Consider the following 23,161-nt stretch of genomic DNA (forward strand, 5'->3'; position numbering starts at 1 on the left):
GGCCAGCAGTCCCAACTCAAGAGTCCCAAGACCTTGCTTCCTCTGGAGGCTCCGGGGAGGGTCCTTCCTACCTGTCCCAACTCCCAGTGGCTCTAGTGTCCCTTAGTTCCACCTCCCTGAAGGCGGAGACTCTACATTAATTATGGGGATTTCTGCCCAGGAGGTTTGTCTCTCCTCCCCCATGTATGGATTTATTCAATCATTTTATAGCAATGTGGAGGCGTGGGTATTTACTTCTACTTTGGATTAGAATGCAGTACTACTTTTGTTATAGAAATGATTTCAAGTTTGGCTCTCGTGTCTGTCTGTCTCTCTTTTTTTATTGATTTCAGAGAGGAAAGGAGAGGGAGAGAGAGAAACATCAGTGATGAGAGAGAATCATTGATCGGCTGCCTCCTCACTGGGGATCGAGCCCGCAACCTGGAAATTGAGCCCGAAACCCAGGCATGTGCCCTGACTGGGAACTGAACCATGACCTTCTGGTTTCATAGGTTGACACTCAACCACTGAGCCACACTGGTGGGGCCCCTGTCTCTCTCTTTTTCCCACACTAACCCCCTGCAACCTTCCCCGCTCCCCTACCTCCCGCCTCAGGCCGTCACTATCCTATGGTCTGTGTCCATGGGTTATGCATATAAATTCTTTGGTTAATTACTTCCCACCCACTCCTGTGGGGTTTTTATTTCTTGAGCATGATTCTGACTTTCTGCCATTACATGATGCTCAGGCTGGGCTGGTGTGTCTCCCCAAGGAGTCCAGTTCCTTCTATCGGTGCACCGTGTTAGAAACCAGTGGACGCTGGGTGCACTGTATTCCATTTTAACATGCATTTAAATAGTTTTAGACACTAAATAACAGAAATCCAAATGGCCAGTACAGAGGACGGACAGAAAGAGATATTTGACCAACAAGCTCGGAGGTCCCATCTGTAAAGGGGACCCATCCCTGCTGGAAGCCGGTCCATCCTTGCTGCTTGACACAGTCGCTTCAGGGAAGAAACACCTGCACAGCATATGTTTCAAGGGACCTGGCGTATATGGCATACTGTTCTTAATATGTTTGCTCCCCTTCTTGGCGCTATGTGTTTTAACCAAGGCCACCTCTCTGAGAAAGGTTGTTTTCCCAGGTAGGGATTTTCCCCTGAAGTTAGGGAGGGAATAAAACCCCTTAACTAAATGCCAGGCGGGTAGTTAACTATGAACAATCACCCTTAAGCTACATAATCTTTACTCCCTGGAATGGAGATAAGAAACACCCTAACCTTTGGAATAGAAATTGACAGGATTAAAATCGACTGGTATAAATACAGATGTAACAAGACAATAACCACCAGAACTTGGCTAGAGATCCTGGCTAGGCTGCTGATCAACTGAAGGCTGTCTCCGTGTCATTCCTTCTTCGCCGACTCCGTCCACACCTTTGGGGACCCCTGGACCTGCTGGGGTTGGACCCCAACACATCCTCAGGTTCCCAGAGGACAGGATTGGGTCTCAGGGAGTGGGCTGTGTGGGGTTCTTCTTGCCCCCCTTCCCCAGCTCGGTTCCCAAGCTGCCTGGCCTCCAAGCCTTTGTCCAGGCCTTGCCTTCCGCCTGGTGCACCTTTCCCTGCAATCCCAGGAGGTAAGACCTCCCACACTGGCGCGGGTCTAGCAGGAATAGAAGCAGCTTTTTGGAGGAGGAAGTGGGAATGGGGTTTGAACCCAGAAGGATCCTCAACTGGATAAGTCACCTCACTTCCCCCACCGATGAACAATACAAAAGCAAAGCAAACACAGAATGGAACTAACCAGCTTTGGAAGGAGTTAGAGATGGGGCCTGAGGTTGGGAGGGCCCTCGATTGAGTAAGGCACTTTCTTATCCAGCCTCAGTTTCCCCACCCACGAGTATTAGAAAAGCAAAATACTGAACGCTTCACGAGTCTGTGTAGCATTCTTGTGCAAGGGCCATGCTCATCTTTTCTGTAGCGTCCCAATTTTAGTGCAGTACTGCCGAAGCCAGCATTAGCGAGGGGCCGAATCTAGGGCTATTTACAGGGCATATAAATACTTTCCACTGAGGGCAACCCATCTGGATACGATATTAGTGCAGCACATAACGGGATCTCTCACTGGAGTTGAAACAGTGTTCGTTATTCTCACAAAGCTCAGGTAGCTCCTGGGAGTCTATTGAGCCTCACAAAGAAGCCCGGAAGTGGGCGGAGCCAGCGCCGCCGCCGTCCCAGAAGCCTCTGGGAGGCGGCCGCGCTGCGCCGGCGACTCGTTGGTCCCAGGGAAGATGGCGGCACCGGAGCCGGGGAGGTAGGACGAGTGCGGGCTGCGGCCGCGGCGCCCTGACTGGCCCGGTGAGCAAGAGGCACGGGGGTCCAGAGGGGCCGGCCGGCCTCCGGGCAACCCCCGGGAGCGCGTCCCGGAGGAGGCGGGGCCTCGCGGGCTGGGGCGGGGCCTGCGGGGTCAGAGGGCGGGTCGGAGAAGCAAAGGGTGCTGGGTATGCGGCCTGGGCGTGGCCTGGGGTTGTTGCAGAAGCGGGGTCCTCAGCCGGGCCTGGAGTTGTAGGGGAGAGTTGGCGGCGGAACCTGGAGGGCCCCGATGTGGGGACGGGGTCTGGAAAGCCAAGGGTGTTAGGGCGGGGCTGCAGGGCTCCGGGAGCGGACCTAAGGATTGTTGGGGAGTCCCTGCGGCGAAGCCTAGGAGTTCAGGCTGGGCCTGGAGGTTTTAGAGGAGACTGGGTGCGGGGTCTGGGGAGCCAGATTGAAGGGGAAGGGAAAGGGCTTTGGGGGCGGGGCCTGAAGGATTCGGACGTGGGGGCTGTGATTGAAAAAAGCGTTTATCATACTAACTTCACTGGGCTTTTGTAATGGTGAAAGGACATAACCCGTAATGGAGGCCAGGCACATAGAGAGCACGGAGGAGAAGTTCACTGTTATTGTTATTCTTACAATCCATAAGCCCACGCCAAAAACAAACTGCTGACTTCCCCCAGCCTGTCTCCCCAACTCTGCCAGAGGTAGCCCACCGGGCCCTTCCGAACGGACAGACCCAGGGTCTGACCTCTCAGTTGCCACTGCTCACCTGGACCAGTCAGTCAGCTCACCCCACCCCCAGCTGCATCCTCCAGACAGCAGAGGGGGCCTGCTGAAATACAAAGAAATCACTGCCTTCCTGGGACTTCTGTGCCACGCAGGGGGAAAGCCAGGACCCTGCTGTCACCTCCCACCTTACTCCAATAACCGGGCCCCTTCTTTTTTTTTAAAAAAAATATATTTTATTGATTTTCTACAGAGAGGAAGGGAGAGAGATAGAGAGTTAGAAACATCGATGAGAGAGAAACATCGATCAGCTGCCTCCTGCACGTCCCCCACTGGGAATGTGCCCGCAACCCAGGTACATGCCCTTGACCGGAATCGAACCTGCGACCCTTCAGTCCGCAGGCCGACACTCTATCCACTGAGCCAAACCGGCTTTGGCTACTGGGCCCCTTCTTAAACACCCCAGGCTCCATGCACCCTCTGTGCCTTTGCACAGATGCTCACATGCACGTCTGCTCACGTCTTCTCCCCGGTGTGGCCTCCCTTGCTTGCCCTCTGTTTAAAATGCAGCCTTCCCCCCGGACACACACATGTAAGACCCAAGGGCAGGGACTGGGTCCTTTCCATTTCTCATGGTGACCCAGCATCCAGCATGGCATTCAGCACCCTGCAGGCACTTGGCAAAGGCAAACCAGTCCTCCCTGTCACTTCCTCCTTCAGGTGGTCATTCTCTTCCTCAGGTGACTGTTCTCAGTGTGTGACCTGTGGCAGGTGGCACAATGGATCTGGCTTATGTCTGCGAGTGGGAGAAGTGGCCCAAGAGCACCCACTGTCCGTCAGTGCCCCTGGCCTGCGCCTGGTCCTGCCGCAACCTCATTGCTTTCACCACGGACCTCCGGAATGATGACCAGGGTACACCCCTTCACCTCCAGCCCAGCTCCCATTTCCTCTTCTCCCCTCCCCACACATTATATACCCCTGGCTCCCATGGTGCCTGGCATGGGTGACAACATGTCTCTAGCCTGCCTGGTAGCCACCTCCAACCTGTCCAGGCCCTTTCAGTCCTTCCTCGTTCACAACTGGGGGGTGGTGAGGGTCCCTGCCTTTTAGGGGTGCAAAGGGCACATGCATTTAACTGATGGCTGCAATCCTAAGTGAGCCGTCTATTTAACTGATGCTTGCTCTCCTCGGTGAACCACCTCCCATTTAACTGGTGGCTGCTTTCCTCAGTGAGCCACCCAGTTTAACTGATGGCTCTGTGATGGTGCTCTCCTACATCTGGTGCCTGGCGGACACTGGGATCGCCCCTGCAGGATAGAAGGGGGGAACAGTGGGAGTTTTACTCAGGCTTGTTGGAGATTTATGTCTCACTTTCCATACCTTACATATCACTTTTTAAAAAACATATGTTTTTATTGATTTTGAGGAAAGGAGCGGGAAAGAGAGAAACACTGATGTGAGAGCAAAGCATTGATCGCTGCCTCCTGCATGCCCTCCACTGAGGATAAAGCCCGCAACCCGGGCATGTGCCCTGATTGAGAATTGAAGCAGCAACCTTGTGGTGCATGGGATGATGCCCAACAACTGAGCCACACTGGCCAGAGCACATGTCACTTGTGACTTTTGAAAGCCTGTAAGGTGCATGCCCACCGCAGTCTTCTCTCCATCATTTGAGTAATGAGTACTTGTCAGAGAAATTTAGAAAAGCACAGAAATTTAGGATAAAGAGAACCACCTATTATCTTCCACGGAGAAGCACACTGTTAGAATTTTGGGGTCATTCTCTTCCTGTTCTGTTTTCTGGGTCTCTAAACACGTGGCCGTAGACACACTGGTGGCAAACTCACAGGCCTGCTCTTTTTCCCGAGGGGGCACAAGCCCGTTCCTCATTAGTTCCCAGGCTGTATAGATAGTTAGCAACATCTCCATGACTTCCCTTCGGGTGAGACTTTTGCTGGGTTCCTCCATGACTTCAGAGCCACATCATTGTCACTGAACTGACCGTGCCCCGTCCTGTCTCTTGCAGACCTGACCCGCCTGATCCACATTTTGGACACGGAGCACCCCTGGGACGTGCACTCCATCAGCTCCGAGCACAGCGAAGCCATCACCTGCCTCGAGTGGGACCAGTCAGGTGAGGGTGGGGCTGGTAAGGTTGGTAGGGTCCTGTGTGGCTGAAGGAGACTATGGTGATGCTCACACTTGACCCTGAATCCCAGGGAGATGTGTTCTGTATTTCTTTGGTCCTGTCCCCAGAGTCAGAGCTGGGACTGGAACCTTCGATTTACGGCTTTGCGGCTACTGCTTTTCCTGTTCCTGTGTTCAGAGCCATTTCCGCATCATGCCTTGTGCCACTCCCCTGCTCCACTTTCACTGGGCCAGCTTCTCCCAGGTCCTTGAAGTATTGCGGGTGATAGTCCTTGCCCTTGGTGGGGATTTGTGATGCAGGTTTGCTCCACACAGGCTCCCGGCTCCTGTCAGCTGATGCCAATGGACAAATCAAGTGCTGGAGCATGGCGGACCACCTGGCCAACAGCTGGGAGAGCCCTATGGGAAGCCTGGTGGAGGGGGACCCCATCGTGGCCCTGTCTTGGCTGCACAATGGTGTGAAGTTGGCACTGCACGTGGAAAAGGTGGGTGTCTTCCTGAGTAAACGTGGTGGACGAGACCACTTACTTTATCCATCCATCTGTCAACTTGGCTCCTCCTCCTCTCCCACCACCAGCATCTGTTGTTGTTGTTGTTTTTAAAATATATATTTTTATTTATTTCACAGAGGAAGGGAGAGAACAAGAGAGAGAGAGAGAAACATCAATGATGGGAGAGAATCATTGATCAGTTGCCTCCTTGCACACCCCCTACTGGGGATTGAGCCCACAACCTGGGCATGTGCCCTTGATTGGAATTGAACCCGGGACCCTTCAGTCCCACAGGCCGACGTTCTATCCACTGAGACAAACTGGCTAGGCAGGGCATCTTCTGGTTTTTTGAACCTGGGGCCTGGCTCATACCTTTTATCAAGCTCTCAGTTGGCACTTGTGTTTTCAGTGGGCCACCTGTTTAACTGATGGCTGCTGTCCTCAGTGAATCTTCCATTATACTGTCCTGAGAACCCAGTCCACACTTTGATTCAGTAATATTCCAGAATTCCTCTCTCCATGCCCTGATTTAGCCCAGTGTCATAGTTAACCCATTGCAGACCAGTAGTTTTATTGCTAGCTTTACCCCGTGGCCAGGGTACACCCCTTCACCTCCAGCCCAGCTCCCATTTCCTCTTCTCCCCTCCCCACACATTATATACCCCTGACTCCCATGGTGCCTGGCATGGGTGACAACATGTCTCTAGCCTGCCTGGTAGCCACCTCCAACCTGTCCAGGCCCTGTCAGTCCTTCCTCGTTCACAATTGGGGGGTGGTGAGGGCCCCAGCCTTTTAGGGGTGCAAAGGGCACATGCATTTAACTGATGGCTGCAATCCTAAGTGAGCCGTCTATTTAACTGATGCTTGCTCTCCTCGGTGAACCACCTCCCATTTAACTGGTGGCTGCTTTCCTCAGTGAGCCACCCAGTTTAACTGATGGCTCTGTGATGGTGCTCTCCTACATCTGGTGCCTGGCGGACACTGGGATCACCCCTGCAGGATAGAAGGGGGGAACGGTGGGCATTTTACTCAGGCTTGTTGGAGATTTATGTCTCACTTTCCACACCTTACATATCACTTTTTAAAAAACATACGTTTTTATTGATTTTGAGGAAGGGAGCGGGAAAGAGAGAAACACTGATGTGAGAGCAAAGCATTGATCGCTGCCTCCTGCATGAGATGTATTCATTCATTGTATTGAATGAATACAAAAAACGTTTTACATAACTGTTAAAGGCACGCTTTAAATATCCATTGCATTTTGAAGTTATTTATTACGTGTTCTTAAAGCTAATATCTTTTTAAAGTATGATACTTTGTAAAACACTGTGTAATATGAAGTGAGATTTCTCATGATCGTCCGCCATGTGTTAAGACTGAAGCCTCCTAGATCAAGGGGAACCTGAGTTAAAATCCTGACTTCATGCCTACATGCATCACTTTGCTTGTTATCACATGGGGTTGGTGGTGGGTCATGGTGAGGATTCATTGAGAGAATGCATGAGAGGAGTCAGCCTGGGGCCTGGCACAGGTCAAAGGCCCAGGAACCTGCATTCTGTTCCAGCTCACAGGAGAGGGGTGTACCACTGCTCTCAGACCACTTAGAGAAACCCTGTGTAGCCTCCAGCTCAGTGCTGTTTCAGTGATTAAACAGCACAGACAGAGCTCAAAAGTGTCATGCTGAGTGAAAGAAACCAGGCTACAGGCTGCACACTGGCTCCACTCAGGTACAGTTCTAGAAAAGGCGAAATTACCCACACAACCAGGGCCCAGGGTAGGGTGGATGGGGACTGGCTGCTAAGGGCCATGAGGGCCCTTTTGAGGGGAGTGGATTCTGGTCACGATTTTAGTGGTTTTCCATGACAATACGTTTGTCAAGACGCATCAAACTATATGCTTAAAAAAAGAGTGAATTTTGTTGCACATAAATCGTAACTTAAACCTAATTTGACATAAAATAGTAATAAAACAGCAGCAGCCAGTACTTTTATGGTACCTCCTGAACTCAGCCGACGGGCCAAATGCAGCCCCACCTGTTTCTGTGAACAGTCTTATTGGCAGCTGCTTCTACAAACTCAGAAAGAGCAAGTAGTCCACCAGCAGAGGCCACCCGGCCTGCAAGCCTAAAAACACCGAGTGTCTGGCCCCTTACAGGAGAAGGTTGCTGACTCCTGTCCTTCATGGATTCAGTCATTTGACTCTCAGCAGGGTCCTCTGAAGTACAGATGAGGAAACTGAGGGTCAGAGAGGCCCATATGACAGCGTGCTCAAGTGGCCGAGGCAGGATTTGAATTCAAGTCCACGCTTTTGTAGCTTCTACCTCATTGTTTCTCTGTTTCTGTGGGTGTGGCTCCCAGAAGGGGGTCGTCGGGTCACAAGAGGCAGACCCCTAACAGCTCAATGGGGCATCTTTCCTCATGCCCTAGGTGGGGGAGGAACCAATACTAAGAACCCTCGCTCACTCCCCTGCAGTCAGGTGCCTCCAGCTTCGGGGAGAAGTTCTCCCGAGTCAAGTTCTCACCGTCGCTCACTCTGTTTGGGGGCAAGCCCATGGAGGGCTGGATCGCAGTGACAGTCAGCGGCCTGGTCACTGTGTCCCTACTGAAGCCCAGCGGGCAGGTGCTGACGTCGACGGAGAGCCTGTGCCGGCTGCGTGGCCGCGTTGCCCTGGCCGACATTGCCTTCACGGGGGGCGGCAACATTGTGGTGGCCACGGCGGATGGCAGCAGCGCCTCCCCCGTGCAGTTCTACAAGGTGTGCGTGAGTGTGGTGAGCGAGAAGTGTCGCATCGACACCGAGATCCTGCCCTCGCTCTTCATGCGCTGTACCACCGACCTGAACCGCAAGGACAAGTTCCCCGCCATCACCCACCTCAAGTTCCTGGCCCGAGACATGTCTGAGCAGGTGAGGCCACCGGGGATGCGGCCACAGTGCCACACATTTCTTATTTCCAGTCCTGGGTCGCGAGTCCAACATGGGTCACACGAGGCTAAACCCAGGTGTAGGCAGGGCTGTCCTTCCAGAGGCTCCAAAGAAAACCATTTCCAGCCTTTTCCAGCCTCTAGAGAGGCTGTCTCCCTGGTTCTTGGCACCTTTCTCCATTGTCACAGTCAGCAGCAGCACAGCCCCGACCATCTCTGACCCTCTGCCTCTCTGATGACACTGGGCTCCGCAGGGAATCCAGAATCGTCCCTAACTCGGAGTCCTTTTATCATGTGAGGTGACATGTCCACAGGTCCTGAGACCAGGACAGGAATATCTGTGAGGCTGCTGTTCAGTTGACCCCACTAAGTCACTCTGTTCCCATCATAATGCAGCAGTCAGGCCCCAGGTACCAGGGAGGGCACCGTGGGGTGATGTGTGCTGTTCCAGCAGCGGGGGGGATAGGTAGGCCTGGATCCGAGCCCACAGCGGCTGTGAGGCCAGGGCCAGTGTGAGCGACTGAGCAGACACAGGCCTGGGGCGGGGCGGTAGCTGGATCAGGCAGGCAGCACCTGAGCCTGGGTTAGAGCGAGGGCCTCCCATGAGGTGTGAAGCCCAAGGTGCCGCCGCCGCCAGCCACCCATTGTCCTCCCAGGTGCTCTTGTGCGCTTCCAGCCAGACAAGCAGCATCGTGGAGTGCTGGTCCCTGAGGAAGGAGGGGCTCCCCGTGAACAACATCTTCCAGCAGATCTCTCCTGTGGGTGAGTCCCCCGGTGGGGCTGGGCATTTGACTTAAATTGGGGAAACTTGGGTGCAGAGAGGTGAAGTCCTTACTCGTAGTCACCCCGCAGGCAGCCCAGCCACCTCACCCTGAAACCTGTAGGGCGTGTAGGGCTGGCTGGTGGAGGAAGAGCAGAGCAGAAGTCCTGGGCACAAAGCCAGGAGCTGAACCAGCTCAGCAAGGGGGGATTGGCTGCAGGGAGGCACTTAATCCTAAAAGCCATGGAATCTTGCACAAACTCTGGTTTAGAGTGAGGAAACTGAGGCTGGAGGGCTTAACTGAGTTTACCAAGAACAAGCCTACAGTCTCACCTCCCTCTCCCCCATCCTTTCACCCATGGGGAGACCCCATGGCTCAGGATGGCCCCAAGACGGGCACCCCCTCCTCAGTACAGACCCTGGAACACACTGGCCTGGCCAGGCCTGAAGTCAGTGGGAAGCTGGAAAAGCTACTGGTTTTCAGCCCCTGATAGTGGGGCTGTGGGGGGTAAACCCTGCCCTGAGACACAGATGCAGATGTTTTCCTGGCGAAAGAAAGCTCTGCTTTCTGCTGATTAGTGCTAATGGACTCTGGGGTAGTTGGATGTTGGGGGCGGGGGCACTGCTAAACAAAAGCCGCTAATGAAGCTGTGTCAAGAGGCCCCTAGAGGCTCCATTCGCTGCTCAAGGTGGTTACATAAGCTGTCTGTTGTGGCTGCAGAGTAATTAACTTGAAGAGGGCCACATTGCCCTGTCCCTGGACAAGCATCCCGGGAGCTTTTAGATGTGGCTGGTGGCCCCACAGGGGGCGGGCAGGGCTGCATTAGTGCCTCCATGTGCACCAGTGGGGGGCGAGGGGGAGGCAGGAAGGGTTTAAATGCTGGGCACTGTTCCCAGCCCACAAACCCTCCCTGGAACTCTGCTGTGGTTGTTACCTTGACACTCCAGTGTCTTCCATGCCGGATACTGAAACCCACTCTAACCTCTCTGGGCTTCATTTTCCCTGAGGGGACAGCATTTGCCACGAGTCCATTACTGGGTTTACAGCAAGTTTATAAACTGTGAGGAGCCACCTGGTGCACAAATCACGTAGATGGTGGCAGAGAGGAGCCCTCTGACAGTCAGTAACAAACCGCAGCCCAGCCCTGGCCGGTTTGGCTCAGTGTTTATAGTGTTGGCCCACGGACTGAAGGGTCGTGGGTTCGATTCCCAGTCAAGGGCACTTACTTGGGTTGCATGTTCAATCCCCCGCCCCAGTTGGGGTATGTGTGGGAGGCAACCAATCCATGTATCTCTCTCATGTCAATCTCTCTCTCTCTCTTTCTTCCCTTTCTCCCCTCCTCCCCCTTCCCTTCCACTCTCTCTGAAAATCAATGGAAAAAATATTTTCAGGTGAGGATTAAAAAAAAGAAAAATAGCAACAAAAAACCACAGGCCATATTATTCTAGGCTGGGTCACCCGCTGTACCTGCTTGGTTCCATGTGCCTGCCATCAGCCTCCGGGCTCAGGCTGCTGACCACCAGCTGGGCCCATCCTCCCATGGCGCACATCCCCGCAGCCCAGTCTGCTCACCTCAGTGTCCTGGGTACAAGCACTGTTTGATCCTTTACTCATACCATGTTCACCAGCGCCCACTGGCCAAGCCCAGATTCACAGAAATCAGTCCACTTCTTGGAGAGGGGCTTCCTCATTACCCTGAGGGTGTGGGTGCAGGAAGGGGTGCATCTTATCTGATGGGGAGAGATGGGGTCCTACCTAGGATCTCTTAGGTCATAAGGGACAAAACCAAACCTAAGCTGGCTGAGTTAGGGGAATTTGGGGGTTTGTGTGGTGGCAGGATATGGAGGGTGGTGTCCCCCTTCTCAGTGTGTTGGGTCCATCAAGTGGGCACCCACTACCACCAGCTGACAGCTTCCCGAAGGATGCCTCCTCCCCGTCCCCAGGAAGTCCCAGGATTGAGTTCTGTTGGCCACCTTGGGTCATATACCCGTCCTGCACCCACCACCTGGCTGGGGCATGATGTACTGGGTGGCCAGGGCTGGGGTAGGGCCCCTGTGGGGGACAGGCACTAGGATCAGAGAAGGGAACTTGGCCAATGTCAGGGCCCCCCATTGTGGTGTTTGTCTTGTCTTCATTCCATTGCTGTCCTGTGTCCCTGCCCCCTTTTCAGTTGGCGACAAGCAGCCCATGATTCTCAAATGGCGGATCCTGTCAGCCACCAACGACTTGGATCGAGTGTCTGCCGTGGCACTACCCAAGCTGCCCATCTCGCTCACCAACACTGACCTGAAGGTGGCCAGCGACACGCAGTTCTACCCTGGCCTGGGTATGGTGGTCTCGGAGCTCGGGTCTTGGGTCTTAAAGCTGGGAGAGTTGCCTCTGCCTTCAAGTCAGTTCCCAGCGAGGAGGTGGCCCCACTTTCAGGATCAGACGAGCTCAAAGGGCTATGAGGCTGGATGAAAAGCTGCTTCTTTAGCTGATAAAGGGTAGTTAGAAATCAATAAGGCAGGGGTTGGAAACTTGGGGGCAAACTTTGCAGATAAGCAGCACTCCCTTGTAGCTGCTGAGACGCTGATCCTGGGTTCACTCCCTGGAGCCTGTGACCGTGAGCGAATCAGGCGGGAAGCACTGGGATGGCTAACAGTCAGCCCCAGCCCTGTTACACGTTCATTACAAGCTTTGGGCTTGAGGAGCCCCTGACCTTACTGACCTCTGCTCCTGCTATGAGGCCCTTCGTGTTCCTTGTCCCCCTGGGAGTTGTGCGCTTGCTCACATCAGCTAAGACAGTGCCAGCTGCAAGGGGGCCGGGGACGTGCAGCCTGAGCTGGCAGCGCTTGCTCCCCTGACTCTCATAGGCTGTTGGCAAAGGAGGAGCAGGTAACGGCCATGGGGGCAGCCAGCCAGACGGGGGTGATGAGCCCTTTGTGGCTTGGGGCTCACCCGTCCCCAGAGTAGTCACTTCCTATTGTTCAGAACGGTTGCCCAGGGGCCTGTTCTAGGCCCTTCCTGCCCCTGACCCTGCATGTGCCCTGCCCCTAGGGCTGGCCCTGGCCTTCCATGACGGTAGCGTCCACATCGTGCACCGGCTGTCACTGCAGACCATGGCCATCTTCTTCAGCTCCACAGCTCCGCGCTCCATGGATGAGCCAGCTATCAAGCGCCCTCGGACCACGGGCCCCACCGTCCACTTCAAGGCCATGCAGCTGTCCTGGACCTCCCTGGCCCTCGTGGGCATTGACAACCATGGGAAGGTAAGCGCTGTCCCAGGTGCCCCAAAGCTGCCCACTTAGTGCGTGTGGCGGGGAGCATCCTCCCCCTCCCCCTGGCCGTCCTGGAGGAAATGGGCTCCGTCTAGTCATGTCGGGCGCCTGCCACTTGTTTTGGTGTCTGCCTGACTCCTGGTTCATTTCCTCAGCACCTGCATTTAGGGGCCATCTGCCGTCCACAGGCCTGTCCTGCGTGAGGTGCTCAGCTTCCCTATGTCTGTGTCTGGAGGGATCCCCACGCCCCCTCCCGCATGGGTTTGTGTCCATCATGGAGCCTAAATGAAGGCTCCAGTAACTCCAAATGTGCCTGTGGGTATAGGGTGGCCTCTTGGGTTGTTTTGGGGAAGCACTGCACAGCTCCCTCAAGCCCATTAACACTTCCGTACACCAGGCTCCGACTGCCCCCACAGCAGCAGGACCAGCAGCCCTTGGAGGGACATGGTGCCGGAGCCGTCGGTGAGCGAGGATCCTCGGCCACCTAGCGCTCCCTCTGTGGCCTCACCAGCCGTTTCCTCTCCCACAGCTGAGCATGCTGCGCATCTCGCCCTCCATGGGCCACACGCTGGATGTGAACCTGGCCCTGCGGCACTTGCTTTTCCTGCTGGAGTACTGCATGGTGACCGGCTATGACTGGTGGGACATCCTGCTGCACGTGCAGCCCGCCATGGTGCAGAGCCTGGTGGAGCGGCTGCACGAGGAGTACACGCGCCAGAAGGCGGCCCTTCAGCAGGTAGTCTGGGCCCCGTGCCGTCACCCGACAGAGGGCGCCCCCTCCCTTCTTGCCTAGTCCTTCATCTGGAGAGATTTCTGCAGAAAGTCAGAGCCCTGTAGGTGACACGTGAACCCCTGGGGCCACCGCCTCTGCTGCCAGCGGGGGCTTTCGTCTCAAACAGCCTGGAGTGCGCGAGTGTGCGTGCGGGGTGGGGCTTCCTCATGAGGTAGGAGCGGTAAGCAGCCTTAGGGATCAGAAAGGAAGAGAGAACAGTGACCCGGAGACAAGAGTGTGTGCCTGTGAAAGCACAAGCACCTCGAGGGGCCCTGAACTCCAGTGCGAGCTCAGCAGGGAGGCTGCAGAGAGCAGTCTCAGAGGCGCTAGCTTTCCTCTGCCAGCAGTGACCAGTAAGACAGTGAAGTGGGGAAGGTCCCCTTCATAAGAGCAGCCTGAGAGGACATGAGTGAGATTATTAGGGTGGATGTGAGGATGCGGAGAGGTTCAGCGCTGATCACGGTGGAAATAAAATCACTGCTGCCTTTTCCGGCGGTAACAACCTCCCCACGACAGTCGGCCTCTCGCTGAGGATCTCCTCCCCCCTCTCCAGAAGAGGGGAAGGGGAAAAATGAGGAGAATTGCCTGGTGCAGAGCCCCCGTTCCTACTTCGTGGGTGTAAAATGCCCAGGATGCTATAGAGCAGCGGTTCTCAACCTTCCTAATGCTGCGACCCTTTAATACAGTTCCTCATGTTGTGGTGACCCCCAATTTCATTGTTACAAATTGAACATAATTAAAGCATAGTGATTAATCACAAAAACAATATGTAATTATATCTGTGTTTTCCGATGGTCTTAGGCGACCCCTGTGAAAGGGTCGTTCGACCCACAGGTTGAGAACCGCTGTTATAGAGTCACCCCCGTCTTTAGCTCTGCACAAACAGTAGTTGTGTGTGTCGGTTGCTCCATTGTCCTCTGTCAGCCAACAGGAGGAAAAGCAAGGCTTACAGAGGATGTTCTTTCAGAAGGAAGCAGCACTAAAAGCCCCTCAAATCAAGATGAGTGGGAGACCATCCCAATAAACACATTTTGGATTTAAAAAAATCACTGCTTATGGGCAGTGACCTAATGCATTTTAATACTTTTCGTGCATTCACCCATCCCGTGAGAACAGGTCTCCCCTCGGCACCGCTGACATCTGGGCCAGGTCAGCGGTGGGGGAGCTGTCCTGGGCACAGTGGGGTGTTGAGCAGCCCCCACCCATTCAATGCCAGGAACACACCCAGTGTGACAACTACAGATGTCCCCAGGGGAGGCCCAGTGTCCCCTGGGGGCAGGGCCACTCCCAGGTTGACACCCTCCCCATTCTGTGAGATAGGTTCTCTTTTCTGATTCTGCCATGAGGAGGTGGGGCACAGAGACATGAGGCAGGTTGTCTCTGCTTGCCCAGCCCAGCTATACACTGTGGCAAAGTGACTTCCTCACGCTGTCCACCCCCAGGTCCTCTCCACCCGCATCCTGGCCATGAAGGCTTCGTTGTGCAAGCTGTCGCCCTGCACCGTGACCCTCGTGTGTGACTACCACGCCAAGCTCTTTCTCATCGCCATCAGCTCCACTCTCAAGTCCCTGCTGCGCCCACACATCCTCAACACCCCCGACAAAAGTCCCGGCGACCGGCTGACTGAGATCTGCGCCAAGATCACAGATGTTGGTGGGTCCTGCCCCCACCCAGCAGGCCACCCTGAGAGCTGCTGCACATGCACAGTTGTGCGCGGGAATGTGCTAAATCCCACCCGCACACTGTCCACTGGGAGCTGACTGTGTGCCAAGCATGGTGGTGGTAACTGAAGGCAGGGGAGGCCTTGGCCCTCGGGGTTGGCCTGGAGCTGGGAACAGATGTTAACCAGAAGGGAACCAAAGATGAGTCATGCTGGGGAGGAGCTGCAAGGGGCCAGTGCAGGTTGGCCCGAAGGACACTGGTTGTCCTGAGAGCTGGCAGTGGACACTGTTGCTCTAGGTCCAGCCCTTTCCTCCAAGCTCCTCAGCTCAGCCATCTTGTCCACTTGCTTGTTCAGTGTTGGGTTGACCTCATCAGGCCCAGCTCACATCGGGTGCTGCTGGGTAATAAGAGGCCACGGTGCAAAGCAGGGTTGGTCCCTGTGCACGGTGGGGCCCAGCCACCTGACCACCCTCCCCTTCCAGATATCGACAAGGTCATGATCAACCTCAAAACAGAGGAGTTTGTCCTGGACATGAACACACTTCAGGCCCTGCAGCAGCTCCTGCAATGGGTGGGCGACTTCGTGCTCTACCTGCTGGCCAGCCTGCCCAACCAGGTGTGCCCCCTCCCCCAGCACCCGTGGAGGTCACAGGGTGTGGCACACATTTAAATGCACAGCCTGAGTGCCTTTTCCTACAGGGCGCCCCGCTGCGGCCTGGGCATAGCTTTCTGCGGGATGGCACCTCGCTCGGCATGCTGCGGGAGCTCATGGTCGTCATCCGCATCTGGGGCCTGCTGAAGCCCAGCTGCCTGCCCGTGTACACAGCCACCTCTGACACTCAGGACAGCATGTCCCTGCTCTTCCGCCTGCTCACCAAGCTCTGGATTTGCTGTGAGATTCCCAGCCCCCCACCAACATATAACCCTGCTGAGTCCCCCCACCAGCATAGGAACTTCCACAGATCGAACCGGCTCTGACTTGGTCTCTACTGTTCACCCAGCACCCAGCACAGGTCCAAGCACGGGGTGGGTGCTCATTCAACATTAGCTGTTATTAGGCACCTAGTGGCTTGTCTCCAGTCACCAGGTTACATTTCTGTTGTTCTTACAGCCCTGTTCCTAGGAAGGCACCCAGTGCTCACTGAATGTTTTTCAAATGAATGGTTGGGTTCCCATTTTACAGAGAAGGGGAGGAGCTTCCAGGACAACTCAGAAAGTCAGGTCAGAGCTGGGCCCTGAGCACTAAGCTGACCACGCCATCCCCGTGGTCCCTCTCCGCAGGCCGTGATGAGGGCCCCACAAGTGAGCCAGACGAGACCCTCGTTGATGAGTGCTGCCTGCTGCCCAGCCAGCTGCTCATTCCCAGCTTGGACTGGCTGCCCGTCAGTGACGGCCTGGTCAGCCGCCTGCAGCCCAAGCAGCCCCTGCGTCTGCACTTCGGCAAGGCTCCCATTCTCCCTGGCAGCGCCACCACCTTGCAGCTGGATGGCCTTATCAGGTGGGTGCCCTCTGCCTCGGGCCCTTTGCATATTCTTTCCGGAGGGTTGTGTGCCCCCCCCCCCCCCACACACACACACTGAACCTACCTGACTCCTTCACGCTTCTGCCTCAGGGCTGCTCTGCTGTGCCTGCTGCTTCCTTCTGACCTTGACCTAAATGCTGTCCCTGGGAGAGGTCCCTAGTTTAGGCAGTGAATCCCCCCCCACACCTCCTAGTATCCGTCACTTCCCTCCACCATCACCTCAGTCATATTTTTATCTTTAAATTTGTTTAAATTTTATTGATTTCAGAGAGGAAGGAAGAGGGAAAGAGAGATAGAAACAACAATGATGAGAGAGAGTCATTGATCAGCTGCCTCCTGCACACCCCCTACTGGGGATGGAGTCCGCAACCTTGGCATGTGCCCTTGACCCAGGACCCTTCAGTCCACAGGCCAACCCTCTATCCACTGAGCCAAACTGGCTAGGGCCATCACCTCAGTCTGCACGGATTTGTGCACTCGGGTGTCCATGAGTCCTCCCCCTGGTCTGTCACTTGTTGCATGCCATGCCCACACGGCTGACCGTGGTTCCTTGGGCTCCAGCCTCTGCAGAGGCCAGGCTGATAACGTGGCCTGAGCCCCCCACCATAAAGCACATCTGGCCTGGTCCCGGCCCCGATGGACACTAAGTCAGGCAGGACCTTCTCCGGGCTGAGGAGAACTCCTGCGGTCAAGGGCCAGCCCTGTCTTTGGGAACAGGGGTCTGATTGCCCAAGCCTGCTAAGTTAATCCTTTACTGCCCACAGTACTTGGCGGGGCGGCGAGCGGGGCGGCGAGCGGGGTGGGAGTTGTCCCCATCTTACAGAGGAGTCAACCGCTCAGAAAGGTTCAATCACGCCCTGGCTGATGTGGCTCAGTGGTTAGGCATCATCCCATGCACCAAAAGGTTGCTGGTTCAATCCTTGGTAGGGGGCGTGCAGAAGGCAGCCAAGCAATGTTACGTTCTCACATCAGTGTTTCTCCCTCTCCCTCTCCTATCCTCTCTATAAAAATCAATTAAACAAAAAATGAAAATAAATGAAAGGTGCAATCACTGAGCCAGGGTTATAACCAGGAGCCCTGTAACCCTGGGCCACCATCTGCGCCGGGACCCATCAGGCTCCCACCCCTGCTCAGTGCTCATTGGACGGAGAAGCACACACGACCTCCCCAAGTACCCTGTTACTTTGGAAGTTTCAGAAAACATGAGTAAGCCCTGGCTGGGAGGCTCAGTTGGCTGCAGTGCCGTCCTGTACACCGAAAGGTTGCGGGTTCAATGCTCGGTCAGGGCACATAACCTAGGTTGTGTGCTCAATCCCTGGTTGGAGGCAACCACTGGATGTTTCTCTTTCTCTCTCTCCCTTCATCTCTAAAAAAATCAATAAATATATCCTTGGGTGAAGGTAAAAAAAAAATAAATAAAACAGGTGAATAAAAGAAATACCATTCATACCCTGGGGTCCCAGCTCTGGGACCTCCCTGCATTTCCTTTCTTGGGTCATGGTAGGACACGCCCTGAGGACTCGCAGGCTTCCCTCTTTTTGGCGGTTCAGAAAAGGCTCTGTGAATGAGTGTGCTGGTTGCAGGGAGGTTTTAACCCTGTGTTCTGGAAACTTCCAAACATGGTTTTAAACGAATATAACCAACTGTCCTGCCACCAGGTCCACTCCTGCAGAAGCTCCTACTGCCAGGTTCTCTGGTGCCATCCAGCACCATCCCTGCAGGGTGTCTGTGTGTAGAGGGAGTGTAGATGCACACCTACATGCACACACTCCCTTGTGTTTTGCCACAGTGGGTGTGTCGTGTGTGCATGCATCTGTTCGCATGTGTGCACATGGGCCTGCATCTCTGCGTGTTGTGGGATTGGAGGCCTGATCCCATTTGCTCTCCCCTCTCATCTGCCAGGGCCACGGGCCAGCCCAAGATTGACCACCTGCGGAGGCTGCACCTGGGAGCCCACCCCACGGAGGAGTGCAAGGCCTGTACGAGGTGAGCCACCCACTGTGGACCCTTTGTCAGGCCTGCGGCAAACACTGTCCCCGCTCTGCCACCAAGTGACCACAGGGTGAGAGGCTTCCATTCTGTGGACTTCACTTTCCCCACGTGTGGGGCTGTCGAGAGGGCACACCAGGCGGTTTCTGTAACGGACGAACTGCCTCGGGAGGTCCTGGGCTTCCTTTCCTGGGCACGATGGTGGTCAGGTGACCGACCACACAGCCCTTGCAGAGCTCCTAGTAACTCAAGTGCAGGAATGAAGGTGCAACCACAGCAGTGTGAGGCCTGGGCCCTGCGCTGGCCCTTTGCAAACGTGGCCCTGATTGCTGCCACCCGATCCCAGACGCAGGTTCTGACTCACAGGTCACACCACTAGGCGGTGTCTAAGTCAGGATTGGAATCCCTACCCTGGCCTGGTTCACTCAGGGAGGTGAAGGGGCGATGCCTGAACTTGGACGGGAGGATGTGGAAGAGTTAGCTCAGTGTGGAGGGTAGTGCATGGAATAGTATGCCGGTGGGGGAACAGCATGTGCAAGGGCCCTGTGGCAGGTGAGAGAGGGCCCTGCCAGCACGCGCTACCACCCACGTCTGCCTGCAGGTGTGGCTGTGTGACCATGCTCAAGTCGCCCAACAAGACCACAGCCGTCAAACAGTGGGAACAGCGCTGGATCAAGAACTGCCTGTGTGGGGGGCTCTGGCGGCGGATGCCCCTCAGCTGCCCTTGACTAGGGCCCCCAAGCCCTGTAAATAGATTCCTGATGGATTTTATAGGAAGGTGATTCTGTCCCTTCACCAGTGACAGCATTCCGCACACGCAGGACCTTTATTCGTGCATTAAAAAATGGTCATCCGTGGCCCTGGCCAGGTAGCTCAGTTGGTTAGAGCGTGGTCCCCACACAGCAAGGTCGGGGGTTGAGTCCCTAGTCAGGGCACATACACGAATTAGCCAAGGAATTCGTAAGTGGAATAACAGTCGATGTTTCTCTCCCTCTAAAAATCAATAAATTTTTTTAAAATAGTCATTCTCAAGTGTGGCGTTTGGAGGCTCATCAGCCAAGCCTGATGAGGGGGGCGGGGCAGGTGAAGACATGGCCTGATGCCTCAGGTGGGTGCCCAGGGGCTCCACTTTCTCTCTCTTGGAGCCTAATGGTGCATCCCAGGAAGTGGGGCCGTTTCACAGCTGGCCTCTATCCATGCCGTGTGCTGAGACAGACCTAGGTCTGCCCACGTCTTGTGGCTCAGGTGCCAACTTCCCCGAACCTCCAGACCCTCGGGCTCCCCAACTCCCAGATGCCCCTGGTCATAGTTCAGAGGGTCCAGGGCATTTTGAATGTTGGGCCTTTAAAACGTCCTATGTGAGCCCTGGCTGTTGTGGCTCAGTTGGTTGAGTGTCATCCCATGGACCAAAAGGTTGCAGGTTCGATTCCCAGGTTGCAGGCTCAATCCCTGGTATGCAGGAAACAGCTGACTCGTGTTTCTCTCTCTCTCCCTCTCCCTTCCTCTCTCTCTAAAAACATTTAAAAAAATAAAATGTCCCACTTGAACCTATTGGGTGTCCAGCGGTTGCCGCTGGTAACACCAGCCAGGCATTTTCCTCAGTTTCCTCACCTGTATCTACCGATGTTGTATCTGCTCATGCAAGTGGCTCTGACCCAGGTGGCCCAGTAAACGTTCAACTGTATAGGGGGGCAGGTGCTTGGCCACGTGGTGGGCATCACCCAGCAGCGCCCCCCAAGTCCCACCCAATCCTGGCTGCCCCTCCCCCATCATGTGTTTCTGGGCAGTTCTGTCTCTGTGTGCCCATTTGTCAGCATTTATGGAGCGCCTAGTGTATGCCAGCACAGGGGTCCTGAAGGGAGCAGCAGGCTGGTGAGGGTGGGACTGTGCCTGTCCTGCCCTGTTTCTCTGTAGGTGGGTGGGTGTCTGCCTCGTCTGTCTTTGAGTGTATGTCTCTCTTCTTGCTCTCTATTTGTCTCCCTCCCAGCCTCCAACCCAGAGCTGCTCAGGTTCCCACCCCTGCCACCAGCAGGCACTTCCTCTGATTATGTCCCCCCCGCCCCAGCCCCCCAAGAAAGATGCGGTGGCCTGCCTCAGTGGTAACTGGTTCTCATGCTTTTCTTCTGGAAGCTCAAGGGAAGCAGGCCCGGTGAGCACCCCGCAGGAGGTAATGCCTCACCACTGCACAGGCGCCTTTTGGCCTCTCGGGGTGGCGGGAGCTCAGGGAGCCCCTTACCTGGGCCGGGGACATGCTGAAAACCCGCCTACCCCTGGCTACAGGGCTCAGTGTCTAGTCCTGAGTGTGACCGGTGAGGTCTGGCTGGCGCTCTCCACAGGGACTTGGAGCTCTGAGCCAGCAGCGGGAAGGGAAGGGGAAGCTGGCCCTTGGCCAGGCGGAGGGCTGCTGGCCATCACGCCCCACTGCCCTTAGTGAAATGGGGATCCCCCAGGGCAGTTCTCTGGGGGAGGCACACCTGGCTGAGGGGTCACTGCCCGAGGGACGGAGCCATCATGAGCCAGTGGAGGAAATGTCTGTAAATCACTTGTTCTAACTCAGAATTAGGAGCAGATTCCTGGCTGTTTGGGAAGTAGGAACAATTGGCCTTCCCTCCTCAAAGGTGTTTCCCTGGGTCTGTCCCACCCAAACCTCACCTGTGACTCTGCTTCGGTGCCATCTGCGTGTTGAGGTGGGTGGAGTCCTTTTACTGTCATGTCATCTGCACCTCATTTGGCCACGTACCTGCTCAGAGTCTCCCCAGCCCAGACCCAAGGGGAGTGAAGACGCCTGCACGTGACCCCCGGTCACCTGGACGCGGTGGAGGAGGGGCAAGCCACCTGCCTCCCGATTCCCAACCCGCAGAAGCTGAGCGTAAGTGACGTAGGGGCTCCATGTCAGTAAGTCCAGGGGGTCTGTTTTGCAGCGGCCACCAGAACACCTCGTAACTTGCTCTGCGGGCCTAGTGGGCAAAACGTGCCAGGCTGCCCGGGAGCATTGGCTAATGGGGGGCACCTGGGGTAGCCTGCCTGCCATGGGCCCCTAGAAAGAATGTTGGGGGGGGAGCATCTGCAGATTAAGATGTCCTGTTGCCCCCCAACCTATCCCCCACCTGGAGTCATCGGGATGCCCAGTTCACACAGTTCATGGTTCCTGCCTCTGGGGTGGACAATGACAGTGTGACTGTAACAGGAAGAGCTGTTCAGCCCGTCAGGCTGCAAGTGTTCTCTGTGCACCCGAGTCCTCAGCCTCCTTAGGGCCAGCGGCCCTGGGCCTGGTTATGGACGAGGAAACCAGGGCCGCAGCGGCTGCGAGGCTGGAGCCTGTGCCTTGGGTTTGGGAGATACTCATCCCTTCTCGGCATTTGGTGTCCATGGTGCTCCCAGGCCTCCAGCCTTCCTCTACTCACAACCCACCTCCTCCTCCCAAACATCTCCGGAACCTACTGTGGCTCCCATTGACCACAGGATGGGGGTGAACCTCCTGTGACCCCCCCCCAAGGCTGCACCCCCTTTCGCCTCTCCCCATCCCACCCTCCAGGTGAAGGAAGCCTGGCCCAGCTTCATCAGTCATCAGCCCCCACCAGTGTTGTCAGATAAAAGGCAGGACACCCAGTAAATGTGAACAGATGAACAGTGAATACTTCCTTTCTTTTAAAAAAAAAAATTTTATTGGTTTTTTACAGAAAGGAAGAGAGAGGGATAGAGAGTTAGAAACATCGATCAGCTGCCTCTTGCACACCTCCTACTGGGGATGTGCCCGCAACCAAAGTACATGCCCTTGACCGGAATCGAACCTGGGACCCTTTAGTCCACAGGCCAACGCTCTATCCACTGAGCCAAACCGGTTAGGGCTGAATACTTTCTTAGTGTAAGTCTGTCCCAAGTGTCACCTGGGACAGATAAAATATAAAATGTATTTGGTTTCTGAAAGTCCCATATAACTAGCCAGCCTGTGTTTTCATTTGCTAAATCTAGCCATCCTCCTCCCTCCCCATTTCCAAGCCACTCCCTGGCATCATCACTTCATTCAGGAAATGCCTATTGAGTGACTGAGCCTTTGGTGCAGAATGACCAGCAATGACGTCTCTCGTTCCCGTTCCCTTTATCAGATGTGCACAACTCCTTACGAAACTCATGAGCGTGCTGAGGAGGACCTCACACCGTCATAGGAAAGCCTGATCAGTCAGCTCCCAGGCAGCAGAATACATGACCGGCTCGTATGAGCAGGACTGGGAGTCAGCTGTGTCCACAGCGCCCAGCCCAGGGCCAGGCACACAGGATGAGCTCAATAAACTCTTGTGTATAAATTAATGCTCCATGTACAAAAACAAAACCCTCCCACAGGTCCCAATCCCAACTGCCCATCCCCAGTGGGGCACCCAACTTCACCTTTCAGACCCTCCTTCTCTTTTTCAACAAAAGGGAAGTCATGAGTGCCCCTGGGGACTAGGCTTAACTAGTGTGGCCTTAATGGCCCCACATCCAGGCAGGAGAAGGGGCACAGGGCCTGGGGGCCTGGGTTCTGCCCTCTGTCACCTCCCTGTCATTGCCCAGAAGAAGGGCAGTGAAGGGGGTGGGAGCCGGGTAGAGCTGTGTGGCTGCTCAGGGACACCC

At 55.3% G+C, this 23,161-nt stretch overlaps 1 protein-coding gene and 1 pseudogene across 2 annotated transcripts; both read left to right on the plus strand.

Annotated features, from left to right (window-relative positions):
- Positions 1-2,266: 2,266 nt before the first annotated feature.
- Positions 2,267-19,571, plus strand: MED16 (mediator complex subunit 16). Its single transcript, XM_081091878.1, has 15 exons — positions 2,267-2,340; positions 3,765-3,936; positions 5,051-5,158; positions 5,488-5,657; positions 8,136-8,567; positions 9,241-9,346; positions 11,516-11,671; positions 12,385-12,596; positions 13,135-13,341; positions 14,820-15,030; positions 15,522-15,655; positions 15,739-15,931; positions 16,321-16,537; positions 18,464-18,547; positions 19,152-19,571. Exons 2-15 carry the CDS (start codon positions 3,804-3,806, stop codon positions 19,276-19,278), a joined length of 2,490 nt encoding a protein of 829 aa, XP_080948004.1. The 5' UTR covers positions 2,267-2,340; positions 3,765-3,803; the 3' UTR covers positions 19,279-19,571.
- LOC308519226 (small ribosomal subunit protein eS27-like) lies at positions 13,545-14,360 on the plus strand (annotated as a pseudogene). Its single transcript has 3 exons — positions 13,545-13,549; positions 13,894-14,018; positions 14,232-14,360. The product of its transcript is annotated as a small ribosomal subunit protein eS27-like (transcript).
- Positions 19,572-23,161: the final 3,590 nt, after the last annotated feature.

Source organism: Myotis nattereri (genome assembly GCF_964212035.1).
Source record: "Myotis nattereri genome assembly, chromosome: 5".
Classification (NCBI taxonomy): Eukaryota; Metazoa; Chordata; class Mammalia; order Chiroptera; family Vespertilionidae; genus Myotis; species Myotis nattereri.

Bases quoted from the DNA above. Each gene is read 5' to 3' on its own strand.
- MED16 (XM_081091878.1), top strand. From the start codon at position 3,804: ATGGATCTGGCTTATGTCTGCGAGTGGGAGAAGTGGCCCAAGAGCACC. The intron at 9,347-11,515 runs GTGAGTCCCCCG...CCCCCTTTTCAG, and splicing joins CCAGCAGATCTCTCCTGTGG to TTGGCGACAAGCAGCCCATG. The intron at 15,656-15,738 runs GTGTGCCCCCTC...CTTTTCCTACAG, and splicing joins TGGCCAGCCTGCCCAACCAG to GGCGCCCCGCTGCGGCCTGG.